This window comes from Taudactylus pleione, unplaced genomic scaffold (genome assembly GCF_031769625.1).
Source record: "Taudactylus pleione unplaced genomic scaffold, aTauple2 ptg000893l, whole genome shotgun sequence".
NCBI classification, from domain to species: domain Eukaryota; kingdom Metazoa; phylum Chordata; class Amphibia; order Anura; family Myobatrachidae; genus Taudactylus; species Taudactylus pleione.
This window is the reverse complement of record NW_028285294.1, coordinates 731,569-751,487: the sequence shown is the minus strand read 5'-3', so window position 1 is coordinate 751,487 and position 19,919 is coordinate 731,569. Positions and strand designations below refer to the sequence as shown.

Here is a 19,919-nt window from a genome sequence, read left to right as displayed (position 1 = left end):
TGTAATTTATATGTTTGCTTTGAAACGAAATGTATGATTTTTTACATGTGTGGTGCATATAGCCATCAAATTGATGGTATCATATTGATGGTGTTTTTGTCTAATATATTTTATATTATATTTTATTAATTGGAACAAGTGGAATATTGTATAAATCCGCTTAAAATTTCATACGACACGTTCCTTATTGTGGTTTTTTTTTTTCTTTTTTTGATATTGGCCAATTTTCTTTTTCTTTTTCTTTTTTTTATATTGATAATGTATTAATAAATATGTATTTTTTAATGAAAGTATTGTGTGGAGAATCCTACTGATTGCAGCGCTGTCTGTTATTCCTACTATCTTACTGGGTGACATGAGTGTGAGCAGCCTCTTATTGGGCATAATGAGTGTCAGCAGCCTCTTACTGGGTGACATGATTGTCAGCAGCCTCTTATTGGGCATAATGAGTGTCAGCAGCCTCTTACTGGGTGACATGATTGTCAGCAGCCTCTTATTGGGCATAATGAGTGTCAGCAGCCTCTTACTGGGTGACATGATTGTCAGCGGCCTCTTACTGGGCGTAGTGAGTGTCAGCGGCCTCTTACTGGGCGACATGAGTGTCAGCAGCCTCCTACTGGGTGACATGATTGTCAGCAGCCTCCTACTGGGTGACATGAGTGTGAGCAGCCTCTTACTGGGTGACATGAGTGTCAGCGGCCTCTTACTGGGTGACATGAGTATCAGTGGCCTCTTACTGGGCGTAGTGAGTGTCAGCGGCCTCTTACTGGGTGACATGAGTATCAGTGGCCTCTTACTGGGCGTAGTGAGTGTCGACGGCCTCCTACTGGGTGACATGAGTGTGAGCAGCCTCTTACTGTGCGACATGAGTGTCAGCGGCCTCTTACTGGGCGTAGTGAGTGTCAGCGGCCTCTTACTGGGCGACATGAGTGTCAGCAGCCTCCTACTGGGTGACATGAGTGTCAGCAGCCTCCTACTGGGTGACATGAGTGTCAGCGGGATCTTACTGGGTGACATGAGTATCAGTGGCCTCTTACTGGGCGTAGTGAGTGTCGGCGGCCTCCTACTGGGTGACATGAGTGTGAGCAGCCTCTTACTGTGTGACATGAGTGTCAGCGGCCTCTTACTGAGCGTAGTGAGTGTCAGCGGCCTCTTACTGGGCGACATGAGTGTCAGCAGCCTTCTACTGGGTGACATGAGTGTCAGCGGGATCTTACTGGGCGTAATAAGTGTCAGCGGCCTCTTACTGGGTGACATGAGTGTCAGCGGCCTCTTACTGGGTGACATGAGTGTCAGCCGCCTCTTACTGAGCGTAGTGAGTGTCAGCGGCCTCTTACTGGGCGACATGAGTGTCAGCAGCCTTCTACTGGGTGACATGAGTATCAGTGGCCTCTTACTGGGCGTAGTGAGTGTCGGCGGCCTCCTACTGGGTGAAATGAGTGTGAGCAGCCTCTTACTGTGTGACATGAGTGTCAGCGGCCTCTTACTGAGCGTAGTGAGTGTCATCGGCCTCTTACTGGGCGACATGAGTGTCAGCAGCCTTCTACTGGGTGACATGAGTGTCAGCGGGATCTTACTGGGCGTAATAAGTGTCAGCGGCCTCTTACTGGGTGACATGAGTGTCAGCGGCCTCTTACTGGGTGACATGAGTGTCAGCGGCCTCTTACTGGGCGTAGTGAGTGTCAGTGGCCTCTTACTGGGCGACATGAGTGTCAGCAGCCTCCTACTGGGTGACATGAGTGTCAGCAGCCTCCTACTGGGTGACATGAGTGTCAGCGGCCCCATACTGGATGACATGAGTGTCAGCGGCCCCTTACTGGGTGACATGAGTGTCAGCGTCCCCATACTGGGTGACATGAATGTCAGCGTCCCCTTACTGGGTGACATGAGCATCAGCGTCCCCTTACTGGGCGACATGAGTGTCAGCGGCCTTTTACTGGGCGACATGAGCATCAGCGGCCCCTTACTGGGCGACATGAGTGTCAGCGGCCTCTTACTGGGCGACATGAGCGTCTGCGGCCTCTTATTGGGTGACATGAGCGTCAGCGGCCCCTTACTGGGCGACATGAATGTCAGCTGCCCCTTATTGGGTGACATGAGCGTCAGCGGCCCCTTACTGGGCGACATGAGTTTTATTATGTGTTGAATCTACTCTCTTAAGTAATGAGAGATTCAAATGAGTACAGAGGTACATACAAAGGAATTAATTAAGATGTACTGATATCTGTGACTCAAGTTCATAGCAACATCCAATGGGTTAAACATGAGTGTCAGCGACCCCTTACTGGGTGACATGAGTGTCAGCTGCCCCTTACTGGGTGACATGAGTGTCAGCTGCCCCTTACTGGGTGACATGAGTGTCAGCTGCCCCTTACTAGGTGGCATGAGTGTCACAACCTCTTACTGGGTGACATGAGTGTCAGTGGCCTCTTACTGAGCGACATGAGTGTCAGCGGCCTCTTACTGGGTGACTTGAGTGTCAGCGGCCTCTTACTGGGTGACATGAGTGTCAGCGGCCTCTTACTGGGTGACATGAGTGTCAGCGGCCTTTTACTGGGCGACATGAGTGTCAGCGGCCTTTTACTGGGCGACATGAGTGTCAGCGGCCTCTTACTGGGCGACATGAGTGTCAGCGGCCTCTTACTGAGCGACATGAGTGTCAGCGGCCTTTTACCGGGTGACATGAGTGTCGGCGGCCTCTTACCGGGTGACATGAGTGTCGGCGGCCTCTTACCGGGTGACATGAGTGTCGGCGGCCTCTTACCGGGTGACATGAGTGTCGGCGGCCTCTTACCGGGTGACATGAGTGTCGGCGGCCTCTTACCGGGTGACATGAGTATCGGCGGCCTTTTACTGGGCGACATGAGTGTCAGCGGCCTCTTACTGGGCGACATGAGTGTCAGCGGCCTCTTACTGAGCGACATGAGTGTCAGCGGCCTTTTACCGGGTGACATGAGTGTCGGCGGCCTCTTACCGGGTGACATGAGTGTCGGCGGCCTCTTACCGGGTGACATGAGTGGCGGCCTCTTACCGGGTGACATGAGTGTCGGCGGCCTCTTACCGGGTGACATGAGTGTCGGCGGCCTCTTACCGGGTGACATGAGTGTCGGCGGCCTCTTACCGGGTGACATGAGTGTCGGCGGCCTCTTACTGGGTGACATGAGTGCCAGTGGCCTCTTACTGGGCGACGTGAGTGTCAGCGGCCTCTTACTGGGCGACGTGAGTGTCAGCGGCCTCCTACTGGTTGACATGAGTGTCAGTGGCCTCTTACTGGGTGACATGAGTGTCAGTGGCCTCTTACTGGGCGACGTGAGTGTCGGCGGCCTCTTACTGGGTGACATGAGTGTCAGCGGCCTCTTACTGGGCGACGTGAGTGTCGGCGGCCTCTTACTGGGTGACATGAGTGTCAGTGGCCTCTTACTGGGTGTCAGCAGTAAGTGACAGAGGAGAGTGGGGGGAATCCCAGCTGTTACATGTAATAGATATCTGTAGACATCATGTAATTGTTACTAATATAATTGGAGAGAAAATGTCTTTATGGCAACACTGTCCTGTTATACTTATCCCAATAGTAGATGAGAATCGTTATTTACCATCATTAGTCCGTGATCTAATCTGAGTCTTGGCTGGTGGCGGATACGTATCATAGTGTATAAATGTATCAGGCAGATACATCTCATTCGTATGTTAGTGTTTCGGTGTTTCCCCGTCTATGAGAGGTGCCCCCAGCAAATTCTATAGTGTCAAATTCTAATGAAAAGTCGCATTATAAAGGTGATATTACAGTCTCCCTGATTCACTACAGAACGCAACTGCGAATGCAATAGCGATTACGCACACAGTTCAACTGCGATAGTATGCTAATCCATTACGATCGCTATGCCGCCGCTGCACTACATAAGGACGCCCACTTTACCTTACACACATCTGTAATGTTTAGCAAGACTGCGAAACCATCGGTAACATGGAGTGCCATCGCAGCCTCACACACACTAGCTCTGACCCTACTCAGGAATTACTAACTTCATCGCACACTATGAGGCCTCGGGCTGCATACGGCATCGCACACTATGAGGCCTCGGGCTGCGTACGGCATCGCACACTATGAGGCCTCGGGCTGCGTACGGCATCGCACACTATGAGGCCTCAGGCTGCGTACGGCATCGCACACTATGAGGCCTCGGGCTGCATACGGCATCGCACACTATGAGGCCTCGGGCTGCGTACGGCATCGCACACTATGAGGCCTCAGGCTGCGTACGGCATCGCACACTATGAGGCCTCAGGCTGCGTACGGCATCGCACACTATGAGGCCTCGGGCTGCGTACGGCATCGCACACTATGAGGCCTCGGGCTGCGTACGGCATCGCACACTATGAGCCCTCGGGCTGCGTACGGCATCGCAGTGGATAAATTATGCACGCCCCTGCAACGGCGGTCAAACTCACTGGCGCGCCTGCGTTTCCCCAACCACCCCCGTGTCACCACCCACAAACGGCTCTTCCTGTTAATCACTCTGCGATGGGTCTGCATAGTCACTGCGATCACAGTGGTCGGTTCACACGCGGGCACTGCGATGCCATATGCATGTGCAGTACACAACAATTGGCCGATAGCGTGCGTATTAGCAACTGCGATCCAAGCCGATTCTGTGTCACCTACATTTCATTCATGTTCAAAGTGAATGGAGAATAAGGATAGTGCAATATATATATATATATATTGTATATACAGTATATATATACACAGTATATGAGGGCACTCACCAGACTTTTCAGTAGCAGCAATGAAGAAAGTATCCTCTATTGTTACTCACGGTATTACAGTGATGGGTTACAGGTCTCTAAGTGGACCTTAGTCAAGACCAACAACCACCTAGAAGTATAGCGTCGACACGTAACCCATCACTGTAATGCCGTGAGTAACAATAAAGGATACTTTCTTCATTGCTGCTACTGAAAAGTCTGGTGAGCGCTCTCTTTTTGATATATACTATATATGGTGACTTGTGGCCATCTGAGACTGCGCATGTGGACTGTATTGTAATACTGTGAGTGCGGCCCTGCACACTATATATATAATATATATTGATGCCCAATGTGTCTGATCAGACAATGCATGTAATTGTAATGTTACTGTAGACAGAACCCTAATATCCTCCTATTGCTGTAATTATGCTGCATACTGTAGGTTGCAAAATGTAGATTAATGTAACATAGAAACATAGAATTTGACGGCAGATAAGAACCTCTTGGCCCATCTAGTCTGCCCTTAATGTATAGCCCATAAACACACTGGTAGGTTAACTGGCTGCTGACTGACACAGAGCGATAGATAATCTCTGTACAGCACTGCGTTATATGGTGTCGCTATATAACAGATGTACTCACAGACACAGCGCAGGCTCTTCCTGTAGATGCCCCAGATGAAGTCTCCGCAGAGGTCGCACCAGGTGTACTGGGTGTGGGAGGTGGGCTGGAAGTAGTGTCCCTCTCCTATTTTGCCCTGAGGTAAGCCGTCGTCCTGTCCTGTCAGCACCCTCCGCCGCAGACTGCGCTGCAGGATGGGGGGAGCTTTACCAGGGGGGATCCTGACGGCATTGGTGCGCTCCAGCCGGTGACCCCCTTTGGGGCTCTGTGTCAGATCCAGTCCATCGCATGGATCTAAAGTTTTCAGTTCAATCATTTCATAAGCAGATTCTTCTGAACACATCCCATAAAGTCCCAGGGGAGAGTGGGGGGTGCAGTCCTGAGTCACCAGGGGGTCACCACCAGCCCCAACATCTGACTGTAACACACAAAACTTTCTGCCTCTAAGTTTCCACAGTCTGACTTTCTTTTAGCTGACGCCCCCTCCCCTCTTTCCTCTCTCATGCCCCCAGTCACTGTCTCTCTCTCTCTCTCCCTCTCTCGGCTTCCTCCCTCCCTCGCTCTGTCACTCCTTCCTTCTGCCTTTCTAGTGTGCATTTGCTATCATCAGCAGAGGAAACTTTAGCTGAGTCCTGGAAATCTCTGTGGGGCTCTTTGTGTGAGCTGTGGTATTGTGGAGGGTGTGGGAGTAACACACAGCTGGAATCCTCAGTCTTCTCCTTTCTGTCCCCAAGTTCACTCTCTTTCCATTCTGCTGCTGGTGGTTTTACAGCAGGATGTAACGGATATCGGACAGGCGGCTTTGCACCCCCTGGCAATGAACGAGTTAATGAATATTCTCTCTTAAATCCCAACAGCTGCGTTGATATCGGACAGAACGGAGCAGGATCACCAGGACTGGTGAAATATCACCCGAATATCTTGCAAAAGACCAGAGAAAGGAAAGCCTGACCCTCTGCTGGGGAAGATGCCAGACCGGCCCGAGGGAATGGCGAGAGGGTCAGTGCTATGTAAGATGGAGGGATAACGTCAGGATGGAGATAAGGGAGGGGGACGGAAGAGAATATGTAGTTTTCTGTCTGTTTTTTTATATCATCTCTGCTTCCTCAGAAAGTAACAAAAGAGAATTGGGACGATGTGAAACCTGGCAGCGGGGCCGGGCTTCCAAGGCAGCAGAACTATTCATAGCTGCCTAAACAATGCCAAATATTTCCCTCAACCTGATCATCCAGCACCTGGGGCCTGAGGTCAGTTGTGTCTCTGGTTTCTTGGGGCTATTGTTAGAAAATACTTTACATATCTCAGGGGCCAGTGGTGGACAAGGTACGAGGACCCATCACTAACCCAGTTGAATGAACTAACCCAAAATATTTTATGAAGTAGCCACATTTTATTCATTACAATAATATATACACAGATCAGCCATAACAGTAAAACCACCTGCCTAATATTGTGTAAGCCCCCTCGTGCCGCCAGGACAGCTCTGATCCGCTGGGGCATGGACTCCACAAGACCTCTGAAGGTGTCCAAAGGGAATGCGGTCAATATCCCGACAGTCGGGATGCCGGAGCCAAGATTCTGACACATGTCTGAATTAACGAGAGCTCTGTCGTCCCGTACCCAACCTGCCCTGTGCTATCTTGCACCAAGTCCTGTAAGGTGAGTTGGGGGCCTCATGGCTCGGATTTGCTTTTCCAGCACGTCCCACAGATGCTCCATCAGACTGAGATCTGGGGACTTTGAAGGCCAAGTCAACACCTTGATCTTTGTCATGTTCCTCATCCATTCCTGAGCAATATCTGCAGTGTGACAGCCGGGTGCATTATCCTGCTGAGAGGCCGCGGCCATCAGGGAATAGCGCCATGTAGGGGGGTACTTGGTCTGCTACAATGGTTAGGTAGCTGGTACGTGTCACAGTAACACCCACATGAATGCCAGGACCCCGTGGTTTCCCAGCAGGACATTGCCCAGAGCATCATACTGTCTCCACCGGCTGCCGTCCTCCCATAGTGCATCCTGGTGCCATCTCTTCCACAGGAATATGACGCACACGAACCCGGCCGTCCATATGATGTAAAAGAAACCGTCACTCATCAGACTAGGCCACCTTCTTCCATTGCTCTGTGGTCTGCGGCTACACAGCCCCATACTCAGCAAGCTGCGATGCTCTGCGTGCTCTGACACCTTTCTATCATAGCCAGCAATACAGTAGCTCTTCTGTAGGATAGGACCATATGGGCTAACCTTCACGGCCACACGCAATGAGCCTTGGATGCCCATGACCCTGTTACCGGCTCACTGGTTGACCTTCATTGGACCACTTTTGGTAGGGACTAACCACTGCACATCGGGAACACCCCATAAGGGCTGCTGTTTTGGAGATGCTCTGACCCAGCCACAACAAATTGGGGAACTGAGTGTTCACTTGTTGCCTGATATATCTCAGCCCTTGTCAGGTGCCATGGTAACAAGACAGTCAGTGTTATTTACTACACCTGTCAGTGGTATAAATGTTATGGCTGATGGGTGTACATCGTCCCCAGTTGAATGAGAGGGGATGAGGGAGAACACCCCATGTGTTACTGCTGTTCTCTGCATGAGCCCCAGAATTAATCCGCTGCCTATGGGTAATACGAGATCTGATCCACAGGTGCTAAATCTCCTTCTGCTATCTGCAGACAAAACAAGCGAGTGAGTAACTGAGGAGTACACAGTATACTGACAGCAGGCACAGGTGCTGTTCCCGGACATAGCCCCTCGGGTAGCCTGTCTGTGGGAGTTCCCCTGCCCATGACTTCAGTGCTCTCTGTATTCAGGCTCCTGCCCAACAGCGGCAGAGAGGCAGCGGCCTGTGCATCTGGATGGGAGAGTCAGATTGCAGCAGCTGACTGGTCAGGAGACACATACAGTGTACTCTCCCATTGTGTACCCAGCTGGCATAGATAGGATGGGGGAGAGCTGCCCATCCACTAGGCGACTAAACCTAGCGATTGAGCGATGACAACCGTCGTTATCGCTCAATCGCTTGGTAATCACCCGCAAATAGGGCAGTTTAATGTCAAAAAACGACCAGCGATGCGCGTGCCCGCTGGTTGTTTATGCCATCTATCATCGCCATTAAATGCTGGTTAACCTGACGATCACGTCAGGTTCAGCATGTACGGGGATGATGGATGTGCCTTCACTGAACCACACCGTGTAGGCACATCACAGACATGGAAACGACAGCACGAACAATATGTTGTAATCGCGCAGTCTTTTCTTCAATTTTTTTATTTTGATTTAGAAAACTCACAGAAAAAAAAAACATGGAAAAAACCCACAAGTATAATAAACATTACAAATGAGCCATTTTTTTAATGAAATAATTAGCAATAAGCATATGGGGGGGGGGGGGGGGGGGATACTACCAAGGGAAGCAAAATACCATAAAGAATACCAGATGCTAGAGAAGAAGCATTATAAGGAGGAAAAAAAATAAATAATAATAATAATAATGTGCCATTTGGAGAACAGCGGAGAAAAGTATCCAGTTAATTAGGGGGGTTTGTCACAGAGGAGTCGGATTGGGGGGAACATACTCAGCCATCGCGCATGGATCACATATGGGTAGTGAGCGCGGGGAGCAGAGGTGGTGAAGTGCTACCATATGAGAACCACGGAACCCAAACCTGAGAAACCATATGGCCTCTATCATGAAGATAGTAGGTAATATTTTCCATTTCCGCTATATGCCGGATTTGTGACTTTAGGGCAGAGAGAGTTGGTGGAAGAGGGTTTTTCCAGTTACGAGCAATCAAACTTCTAGCAGCAACTAAAATGTGGGACAACAGTTTAACAGAGCGGTTACTAAGATCAGGAGGGGGGTAACTTAAAAAGAAGGTCCATGGGTCTTTCAGAATCGGATTTCCAAAGACAGCGTTCAGAAGAGCATGAACCGAGGTCCAGAAAGGTTCAAGAGCCGGGCAGGTCCACCAGATATGGGTGAGGGTACCTTGGAGGCCACAGTTTCTCCAGCAGAGTGGTGAGGCGGAATTGAATATATGGGAGAGCCGTAGCGGGGTATAGTACCAATGGTAATATAATTTGTAAGAAGTTTCTTTAAGGCGGGTAGAGATAGAGGTTTTAGCAATTGCAAGTCTCATGTCTTCCCAAGCCTCTTTGTCAGGTGGAGGGCCAAGATCTATCTCCCAAGAGGATTCATGGGGATTATTAGTAGGTAGAGCAGCATCGATGAGAATGCCGTATATTTCAGAGATCATCCCTTAGACATGGGGCAATATTTACAGAGTCGTTCAAAAGGAGTGAGGTCGCGGAGAAGTGGGGCCTGTGGTAAGTGCTGTCCTTTCTAAGTCGTGTAGTGGATGGGCAGCATTAGTCTGTCCGCCAGGTCGGCTCTTTCTGGCCGGGTGCTGAATACTGGTGACCTCTCCCAAAATAGCAAATATCTTCCAAAAGAGGACGACCCTTTTATTATTAGCTAACAAACTAATTAACAATCCATCATGCTTACATACATGTGAAGAAAACGGCTGGTGGATGGGACGTCACAGATAGTTTAATGCTGGTAAACAGGGCCATATACATGAAGACAGGGACTGCTGGCCAGGGAGATAGGAATAAATGAAGTGGGCTCTGTGTGTAGACATCTGGCTATAAATAACCTGCCTATGTTAAACAAACCGTTTACAATTAATCAGAATGTACTAAGTTTCCTGGTGTACAGAGCTAATTAGAGGCTTCCACCATTCGCAGCTCTTCCAAGGCCTCTGGCCTGGGAGTCACCAGGACGTCTCTCCCCGCAGAGGCTCAGAGCCCCGGCAATGTCAGGAAGCGTCCTCATTCCCTCTCTCTGGCTGATCTCTCTGGGATTTCCTCCATCCATGGGCTTTGCTTTGAATTGAGCTTCCTGCTACTTTATCTAATGACTGCAACATCCTCATGCAATTACCGCTGGGCAGAATCCTAATACTGTAGTACTTTGTTGGGTGTCTCTTCCTTGCCACACCCGTCACTGTACTCTCACATACAGCTGATTACCTTCTGCTGCTGAGGCATCTCCATAGGAGAGGAGATCTGACGCCGCGTCGCTGAGGCCTTCTATCAGGTTACGTCCCATGACTCGGCTTCTGTGTGCGGTGCCTTATTACGTATGGCGGGCTAAAGAGCCAAATTAAGATGTGCATTTCTTAGCCTTATGGGAACCTTGCTGTATACATTATAATATATTGGGGCTCAGTCATTGGAACATGCCACAAAGATTCAAACCAGGGACAGAATAACAATGGGGTGGTTGGGACTACAGCCCCAGGCCTCCACATACAAATAGGCCCATCGTCGTGACTGCATGGTGATGGTGAGCCGCCCCCCAGTCGGCCGCAAATCATAAAAGTTAAAATTATATTTATATTCTCCTCACAAAATGATGCAAATGTTCTGCTTTTATGTATTGAGGAAGATATTGGGGCTGATTCAGAACCGATCGCAAGTGCAACTATGGACGCACAGAGGAACCCGTCGCAGAGTGAGTGACAGGATGTCAGCATATTGGGGGTGGTGATGGGGGAGTGGTTGGAGAAACGCAGGCGTGCCTGGCCATTGGGACGCCATTTCCTCTGAGTGCATAAATTAGCCGCTGCGATTGCATATGCAGCATGAGAGCTCTGCGTGTGGGGAGAGGCGCAGTGTCTGCGGCTGGTCAGACCTGCTGTAAATGCTGTGTGAGGGGCCGATGTGCATCGATGGTGCCGATGTTTACCCAGAAGAGCGAGATTGGACGGATATGAGAGGGCAGCAGGGGGCATCTTTATGGCGACTGAGCTTTGACCGGCATTAGGATATTTTAGCAGCTGTGTTCCGTATGGATTCACAGCTGTGATCCATCGCAATTGCGATCCATACCTTATCAGGCCCTGCTAGTGTACACGCCCACATAATACTGACCACACCCACACAACACTGGCGACACCTCCTACGCTTCTCACAAAAGGCCCTGGAAGATGTGGGTTTACGAGTTTACATGGTGGCTAAACGGTGGCGGCTCCAGAGGTGGGGATGCAGCGCAGTCCAAAATTCAAATAGGGGAACCCCACCAACTGAGCGAGAACTAATCCAGCATAAACTAATATTTGATGCATGTACATCATTATAATTCACTAACATTGTGTGGGATTTTTGGAACACTGTTTGGGGCTGGTTTACTAATGGGGGCCCATATATCTGCGTTGGATGTATTCCCCAATTCCTCGTCCTGCCGTGGTCGGGGAATCTGAGAAATCCAACATGTTGGAAATCCCCAATTTTACGATCCCGACAAAACATTATCATTGGCGAGTCGGGATTTTTGACATGCTGATTTTCCCAGATCCTCTGAGAGATCGCCGATGGGCGCCGGTCGGCAAATCAGGATGTGGGTCATGGAATTAGCAGAACGGGGAATTGGGGCTGGAGATGTATATTGCACATAAGACTCATATTCCGGATCGGATTAGATTTGTGTTCTGGATAGTGGGAAACATCTGCTATTTTTTTTACTTTCATTTACTTTATTTAACACAGGCCGATGCCATCCCTTCCCCGCCTCCATCATGCTGCGGCTAATGGGGCACTACGCCCGTCGTCGCAGACACAGATCTGTACGTGTGCAGATCGCCAAATATCGGAGATGCACGTAAACCATCAAGTTTGTGCAGAACTCTGGATCAGACCTTTAGTTAATAGTCTACGTGTGAGAAGCGCTTGGTGCATTTTATTTTTAATTATATCAAAATTCTGTTACATAGGATTCGCAGATCACCAAACCGCCATTGCAGATAAGGCAGCAATCACTACCTCTGATTCCTGTGCACAAACACATTGTGGGATTGGGTTAGAAGAGCATTAAAGATTCAGCCAGACCTAAACCTTAGTCAGAAATCTTAGGAGTTTCGCCACATGGAAAACAGATCCTGGATTTAGTCTATAATTCAAATTATTCAGTGTTATGCAAATTCAGGTGTGAGACCTTTGCACAGTTTCACCTGTGAGGTGAGGACACATCTCGCTCTGCAATGCTCTGCACGGCTTCTGTAGCTGTCGGTTGCACGCTTACACTGTTAGTGATAAGGCTGATGGTGGGATAGGAGCAGTCACGCTGGTACATTGCTGAGAACGTCATTATGGTCACCACATCCTATCGTATAAGATGTGCAGGAAGCCACAAAAGAGGCTGGTTTGTGGGACATCGATACCGTGAGCCGATGTGTAACATACATTTGTGTAATACAAACCTTCTGAAAACATGGTGAATAAACCACAAAACACCGCCCTCAGCAAACAACTCTAAACGTTGCTCATCTCCTATACTATCCTGGGGAGCTAGCGGTAGTTTCTGCTGAATAATTCCAGCACAGTCACCGCCGTTATAGGTTACAGCTTTGCCAACTTAGTACACAGCAAGGAGCACACCTGGGCAAGGATTGCAAAAACGAAAAACATGCAAAATGTAATGCTAAACGTTGGTAGTTTTTAAAAAATCCACACTTTGCGCTTGATTCAGACACGCACGCAAGTCCGTTTTGTGGACAGATCTTTTAGCATTGCCCAAGTGTCCGAGCCGAGCATTAGAAAGTATGGGCACCTGCAGCTGATTCAGTATCATCATCACTGATTGGGTGAAACTGGGCGGCAACGGGGCGTTGGCACGGAGGCTAAAGGGGCGTGCAGATGGAATTGGGGGCTGTGCTGAATTGATTGTAAGAGTAGGGCTAGTGCAAATACTTGCGGACAGGGATGACTGCTATTTCTGCGAGCGAATGGCTGAAGTCAGTATAGGCGCATAGATGTGGGTAACTGTACATATGGGTGAGGATTCGCACTTGCGGTCGACTCGCAATTTCTGAATCAGCGTCTTTGCATCTATCTATTCATGCAGCGTGCCTGTCCTCACCACAAAGCGTCATAGTTCTGTTCCCCGATGGTCCGCCCTGCGCATGTCACGTTACAAACCGCAACTCCGTCCTACGCAGTCACGGTACACACCACAGCTCCGCCCTGCGCATGTCATGTTACACAATGCAGCTCCGCCCTACACAGTCACATTACACACTGCAGCTCCGCCCTACACAGTCACAGTACACACTGCAGCTCCGCCCTACGCAGTCACGGTACACACCGCAGCTCTGCCCTGTCATGTGTCACGTTACACACCGCAGCTCCACCCTCTGTAAATTTTTACAAGGTACAAAGAGTCCGACCTTCTGCTCCGTTAAATTGAATCAAGTTTTCAGCTTTTCTCCTAAAATACTTTTCAGTTTAGACTAATTTATGTCTTAAAAAGGTCACTTAAGTGACAGAAAACAGGGACTTTAGTTATCTAACATCATATAGACAACAATGGATCAGGAGAGATTTTTTTTTTTTATCTAATAATGTGCTGAATTAGAAATGTTATATTCAATGACAGTTTATTTTGTATATATATATATGTGATAGCAGGGGTGGCGGCACTCATAGCGGCTTGTAAGAATAGACACTTCAGTCTCTTATTGCATCAATGTTTCATGAATATTACACTCTTGTAGTGTAAGTAGCTATTAGTGTCCACCTCCTTAATGTAAGTTTTAGTGGTTACTTTCCCTTCCTCTTGGTTTAAAACTAGATGCAGAAATTCTTTTGAGGTATCACTGAAATGAGATGTAAATTTTAGGTTCATATCATTAATCTCAATGTGTGTTAAAAACGGTTTAAAATCCTCCTCTGATCCATTCCAGATGATGAGAATGTCATCAATGTACCCTTTTTGTACATGATTATTTTGTTCTTATAGGGATTGTTGGTATAAATATATTCCTTCTCCCAATACCCCATGAAGATGTTGGCAAAACTTGGCGCAAAAATAGTACCCATCGCAGTACCACATATTTGACGGTAAAAAACATCTAAAAATGTATAACTATAGAACAAGTAACCCTGGGGGAAAGAGGAGGAGATTTGGGCAATAAACTTTCGTGGAGAGAAATGTTTTGGATATTCCAACTCAGCACAAAGGCTCCAAATGGTTTTAACAAAAGTTATGAAATTGCCCCAATCTCATCTGATCTTGGAAGCTAAGCACAATTGGGCTGGGTTAGTACCTGGATGGGAGACCTCCTGGGAGTACTCAGTGTTGTAGTTTATGATATCCACACTAAGGATTATGGGTGACATGCGAGTCGAAGGCTTTATGAAATATAATGAAGACACTTTTCTTGTTCACCTGCCTGGATCAAAAAGATATAGCCTACTGACTATAATTTGTTTCCTATATCCATTCTGGACTTTGGACACTTATCACCTGGGATCTATGTATATAGAGTCAAACTACCTCACTATGTCATACCCTCATAAATATTACATCTTTATCCGATCACCCTCATGCAATACTGCCCTAGAGCTAATATGCGCTATAATACCTCTAGATTGTTACATGACTTGATTCATGTACTAGTAAGCTAGGCTTCTAATTATATATTTGTATTTTGCTTGTTAATTTCCCCTTTTTTTTTAATCACCATCAGCCGCGCATGGATTACAAAAAGATGGCGCCCCAGTCACCATAGCAACGATGATGCGGATGCTTGCAGAGAGATCATGTGATACACTCACCACCCGTGTGCTAAAACCACAGTGCCGAGCAGGAAACAAATATGATGTCATCAGCGGGCGGAAGCAACGAAAAGGGCGGAAGTTGGAGAATGCCTGGAGGCTCTACCTAAGACAAGCCGCACTTACTCTCATACAGCTCAGCCGCGTATGGACTGCAACAAGATGGTGGCCGCAACCACCCTAGTGACCCTAGATGTAGACATTTTGAGAGATGTCATATCATAGACTTCAATTATCTGCACTCTCTATGCTTGTGCCAAAACGGATGTGACGCTGTTACTGGGCGGAAGCCGAGCGGGTAAGGGCAGAAGTTATTACACGGCCGGAGGCTTTGTTTTGTTTTATGAAAAGCCGGACACCTGAATAAGATTTAGGTATATTTTTTATACTTTTTTAAAACAATTATAGAACTTTTTTAGACTTAGTTTTAATTGTTTATACATGTTGCTTCCTCTGTGTTTTTGGCTATTTTAAATATATGAATTCCACCTGTTTTTAGATGTATCAAGTAGAAGAAGTACCTAGGGCGCTTAAAGAGTGGATATCACACCTTCATATATCACAGCTGATTGGGTTAGTCAATCCCAATAATAAAGATAAACATAGATATAAAAAACAACTGGTAAATCAAGTAGAGAATACAATATAACAAGGTTTGGTAATTTAAAATAATATTTTAATTATAAATTGTATAAAATAGCAAATCAGTGAACATATACCCCTAATTGTACATGTGTTATAGAATAAACATTATGGCATAAATGTAGCAATATATAGACATGTAGTCCTGTATCCCGCACAAACATACTCAATGTGTTTAGTAGATGGATGTTCAAACAAGTTCAAAAAGTATAACTATACTTACCAGCCGTGTGAAGTGGTTGAAAGGAAAAGGTTTCCTGGATAGCGGGTGTTTTGCCCTATCAGCCAATTTGCCTGTGATGAAAAGAATTGATTTAGCGATGTCCTTGATATAGGGAACAAGCGCATGCAGTGGATTGCAAGTCTGTGTGTCAGCTCAACCTGAGAAGGGAGCTTAGTGGAAGCCTGTGTGGCTAGGATGGCCGAAAGCTCCGATGTATAGGCAGCAAGGAGCGGACCTCAGCGGCTGATGGTGGCTGAAGCGGTGAGGCTGTGTGTCCTTTTTGGCATCAGGTATCTAGGACAGTCGGGGAGTCTGCATTTTTTCATCACAGGCAAATTGGCTGATAGGGCAAAACACCCGCTATCCAGGAAACCTGTTCAACCACTTTGCACGGCTGGCAAGTATAGTTATACTTTTTGAACTTGTTTGGACATCCATCTACTAAATACATTGAGGATACTGTTTGTGCGGGATACAGGACTACATGTCAATATATTGCTACATTTATGCCATAATGTTTATTCTATAACACATGTACAATTAGGGGTATATGTTCATTGATTTGATATTTTATACAATTTATAATTAAAATATTATTTTAAATTACCGAACCTTGTTATATTGTATTCTCTACTTGATTTACCAGCTGTTTTTTATATCTATGTTTTTAGATCTATGTAAATGTATGAATTCCATATAACATCATCTTAATATTTATTAGCACTTTTTGCACTTTGTGATAATCTACTCATCTGCCCATATTGTGCTTATTCAAACAGAATTGATGTATGTCTGTAGTATTCATTTATTGTAATTACTAAATTGTGTCATATATATTTTTAACATTTGTTTCGTGTAACACGTTTGCTAGATAAATTGCACACCTCACATTGAATTGCACAATTATACGTCAGTCGCTTAACACCTGGTATACTTACAATATTCACACTTAAGGGCTCCTCCAAAAGTCCTATCACATTGGGTTCAGCTGACACCCTTTTACACTAAGGGAGTACGTATATATACACAAATTCTAAAAAATCCTCTAAACAACTCTAAGTTGGTGCCGGCAACTCTCCTTGTATATTTTAAAAAATATATATATATATTATATATATATATTTTCCTGGGATAGATGGACACCTCCTTACACACAGGAGCCAGGAAACAGCACACCAGTCCAGGGTTTTTGGACAAGCTGGTCAGAACCAGTTTTATTGTGCAATATACAAAACAAAATAAACAAAACATAAAAATAAATCCTAGCCCATCTGGGCACTAACTAGACAGGTTATTCCCTCTCTACAAGTAGCAGGGCCTACTGCCTCACCACAAACACAGCACTTTCAAATATCACAGTGTCTCTGAACAAACCTCAGTGTCTATTTCTCCCCAGGGTATGTGAGACACTCAACCAAAACCTAACACAGCTTATCTGAGCCACTTCCAGGTGCAACTACTAATCAGCCTGCTCTCATGAAAGGCCCAACACCTGGAATGGCCTGTGGATGGAGCCCTCTCTTCTCTTCTCACATCCGCACCCCTAGGACCCATTATCCGGCTTTTACCAAAAGCCGACACTTCTGGTCTGTTTGGCATTGCAGACTTTTCCTGGGGTTTTTAAAACACACATGATAGGAATCTGGGACACACATATATACCATCCCAGACTTCTCCAGTGCTTCTATCACAATATATATATATTTATGTTGTTTTTCCCCTTTGAGTATAATGGGCTGAATTCCTAGGAACCCCTACATGTTATACTTGGATGGCAAAGTTGCCCCACCAGTGTTCCAGTCTTGTTTATACCTCTGTCCCCTCAGCCCATGGGTCAGGAGAGGCCTCAGTGCTTTCCATCATGGAACCTGTAGCCCCAGGGACCCCATGTTATGCACCCCCTAATCCTGAATTTCCTTCTACTCTGTCTTTTATCTAGAACACTGTACGAGTTTCCTGTCAGTACTGTACTAATGTTATTTCTGGGCTAATTGCAGCTCTCCTCTCTGTTATTATATTGTGCTGTGTAGTGTGGAAATTATACTGTCAGAGCTGAATTCGTGGGTAAGAACACAGGCCTTGGAAATTCTGTGCGTAACATCTGAAAGCCCGTTGTAATTATTTCTCTACAAAGTTATTTGGTCTGTTCAGTAATGTTGCAGAGCCATAAAGAGGTGTACACAATAGTCTGTGCCGTAACCTGGCACTCACACATACACAATAGTCTGTGCCGTAACCTGGCGCTCACACATACACAATAGTCTGTGCTGTAACCTGGCGCTCACACGTACACAAGGGTCTGTGCCGTAACCTGGCGCTCACACGTACACAATAGTCTGTGCTGTAACCTGGCGCTCACACGTACACAATGGTCTGTGCTGTAACCTGGCACTCACACATACACAAGGGTCTGTGCTGTAACCTGGCACTCACACATACACAAGGGTCTGTGCTGTAACCTGGCACTCACACATACACAAGGGTCTGTGCTGTAACCTGGCACTCACACATACACAAGGTTCTGTACCGTAACCTGGCGCTCACACGTACACAAGGGTCTGAGCCGTAACCTGGCGCTCACACGTACACAACGGTCTGTGCCGTAACCTGGCGCTCACACGTACACAACGGTCTGTGCCGTAACCTGGCGCTCACACGTACACAACGGTCTGTGCCGTAACCTGGCGCTCACACGTACACAACGGTCTGTGCCGTAACCTGGCGCTCACACGTACACAACGGTCTGTGCAGTAACCTGGCGCTCACACGTACACAACGGTCTGTGCAGTAACCTGGCGCTCACACCTACACAAGGGTCTGTGCCGTAACCTGGCGCTCACACGTACACAAGGGTCTGTGCCGTAACCTGGCGCTCACACGTACACAATGGTCTGTGCCGTAACCTGGCGCTCACACGTACACAATGGTCTGTGCCGTAACCTGGCGCTCACGCATACACAAGGGTCTGTGCCGTAACCTGGCGCTCATGCGTACACAAGGGTCTGTGCTGTAACCTGGCGCTCACGCGTACACAACAGTCTGTGTTGCAGGGTACTCGGGGCGTCCTAAGGATGGCACTGCTGTGACACCGGCTGCAGGGTGCTCGGAGCGTCCTAAGGACGGCACTGCTGTGACACCGGCTGCAGGGTGCTCGGAGCGTCCTAAGGACGGCACTGCTGTGACACCGGCTGCAGGGTGCTCGGAGCGTCCTAAGGACGGCACTGCTGTGACACCGGCTGCAGGGTGCTCGGAGCGTCCTAAGGACGGCACTGCTGTGACACCGGCTGCAGGGTGCTCGGAGCGTCCTAAGGACGGCACTGCTGTGACACCGGCTTCAGGGTACTCAGGGCGCCCTAAGGATGGCACTGCTGTGACACCGGCTGCAGGGTGCTCGGAGCGTCCTAAGGACGGCACTGCTGTGACACCGGCTTCAGGGTGCTCGGAGCGTCCTAAGGACGACACTGCTGTGACACCGGCTGCAGGGTGCTCGGAGCGTCCCAAGGACGGCACTGCTGTGACACCGGCTGCAGGGTGCTCGGAGCGTCCCAAGGACGGCACTGCTGTGACACCGGCTGCAGGGTGCTCGGAGCATCCTAAGGACGGCACTGCTGTGACACCGGCTTCAGGGTACTCGGGGCGCCCTAAGGATGGCACTGCTGTGACACCGGCTGCAGGGTGCTCGGAGCGTCCTAAGGACGGCACTGCTGTGACACCGGCTGAAGGGTGCTCGGAGCGTCCTAGGGACGGCACTGCTGTGACACTGGCTGCAGGGTGCTCGGAGCGTCCCAAGGACGGCACTGCTGTGACACCGGCTGCAGGGTGCTCGGAGCGTCCTAAGGACGACACTGCTGTGACACCGGCTTCAGGGTGCTCGGAGCGTCCTAAGGACGGCACTGCTGTGACACTGGCTTCAGGGTGTTGTTCCTGATAACCAGTAGCTAGGAGCGGGAGGGGGGGGGGGGCAGCGATGGCGCCTGCACGGTGGCATTGGGTCACACTCCGTTACAGCCGTAGGCGGAACAGTGGACAGTGCGATGCATCCGCATGAAGGAGGCCAGAT

General features: G+C 48.2%; 1 protein-coding gene across 1 annotated transcript in view; it reads right to left on the bottom strand.

Moving 5' to 3' along the window:
- Nucleotides 1–5,750, bottom strand: part of RASSF1 (Ras association domain family member 1) — an 85,536-nt gene extending 79,786 nt beyond the window's left edge. Inside the window, exon 1 of the mRNA XM_088459069.1 lies at nt 5,392–5,750. Coding sequence (XP_088315195.1) covers nt 5,392–5,713 — 322 coding nt within the window. The 5' untranslated portion in view covers nt 5,714–5,750. The remainder of the gene's footprint in view (nt 1–5,391) is intronic.
- Between the last annotated feature and the right edge of the window lie 14,169 nt (nt 5,751–19,919).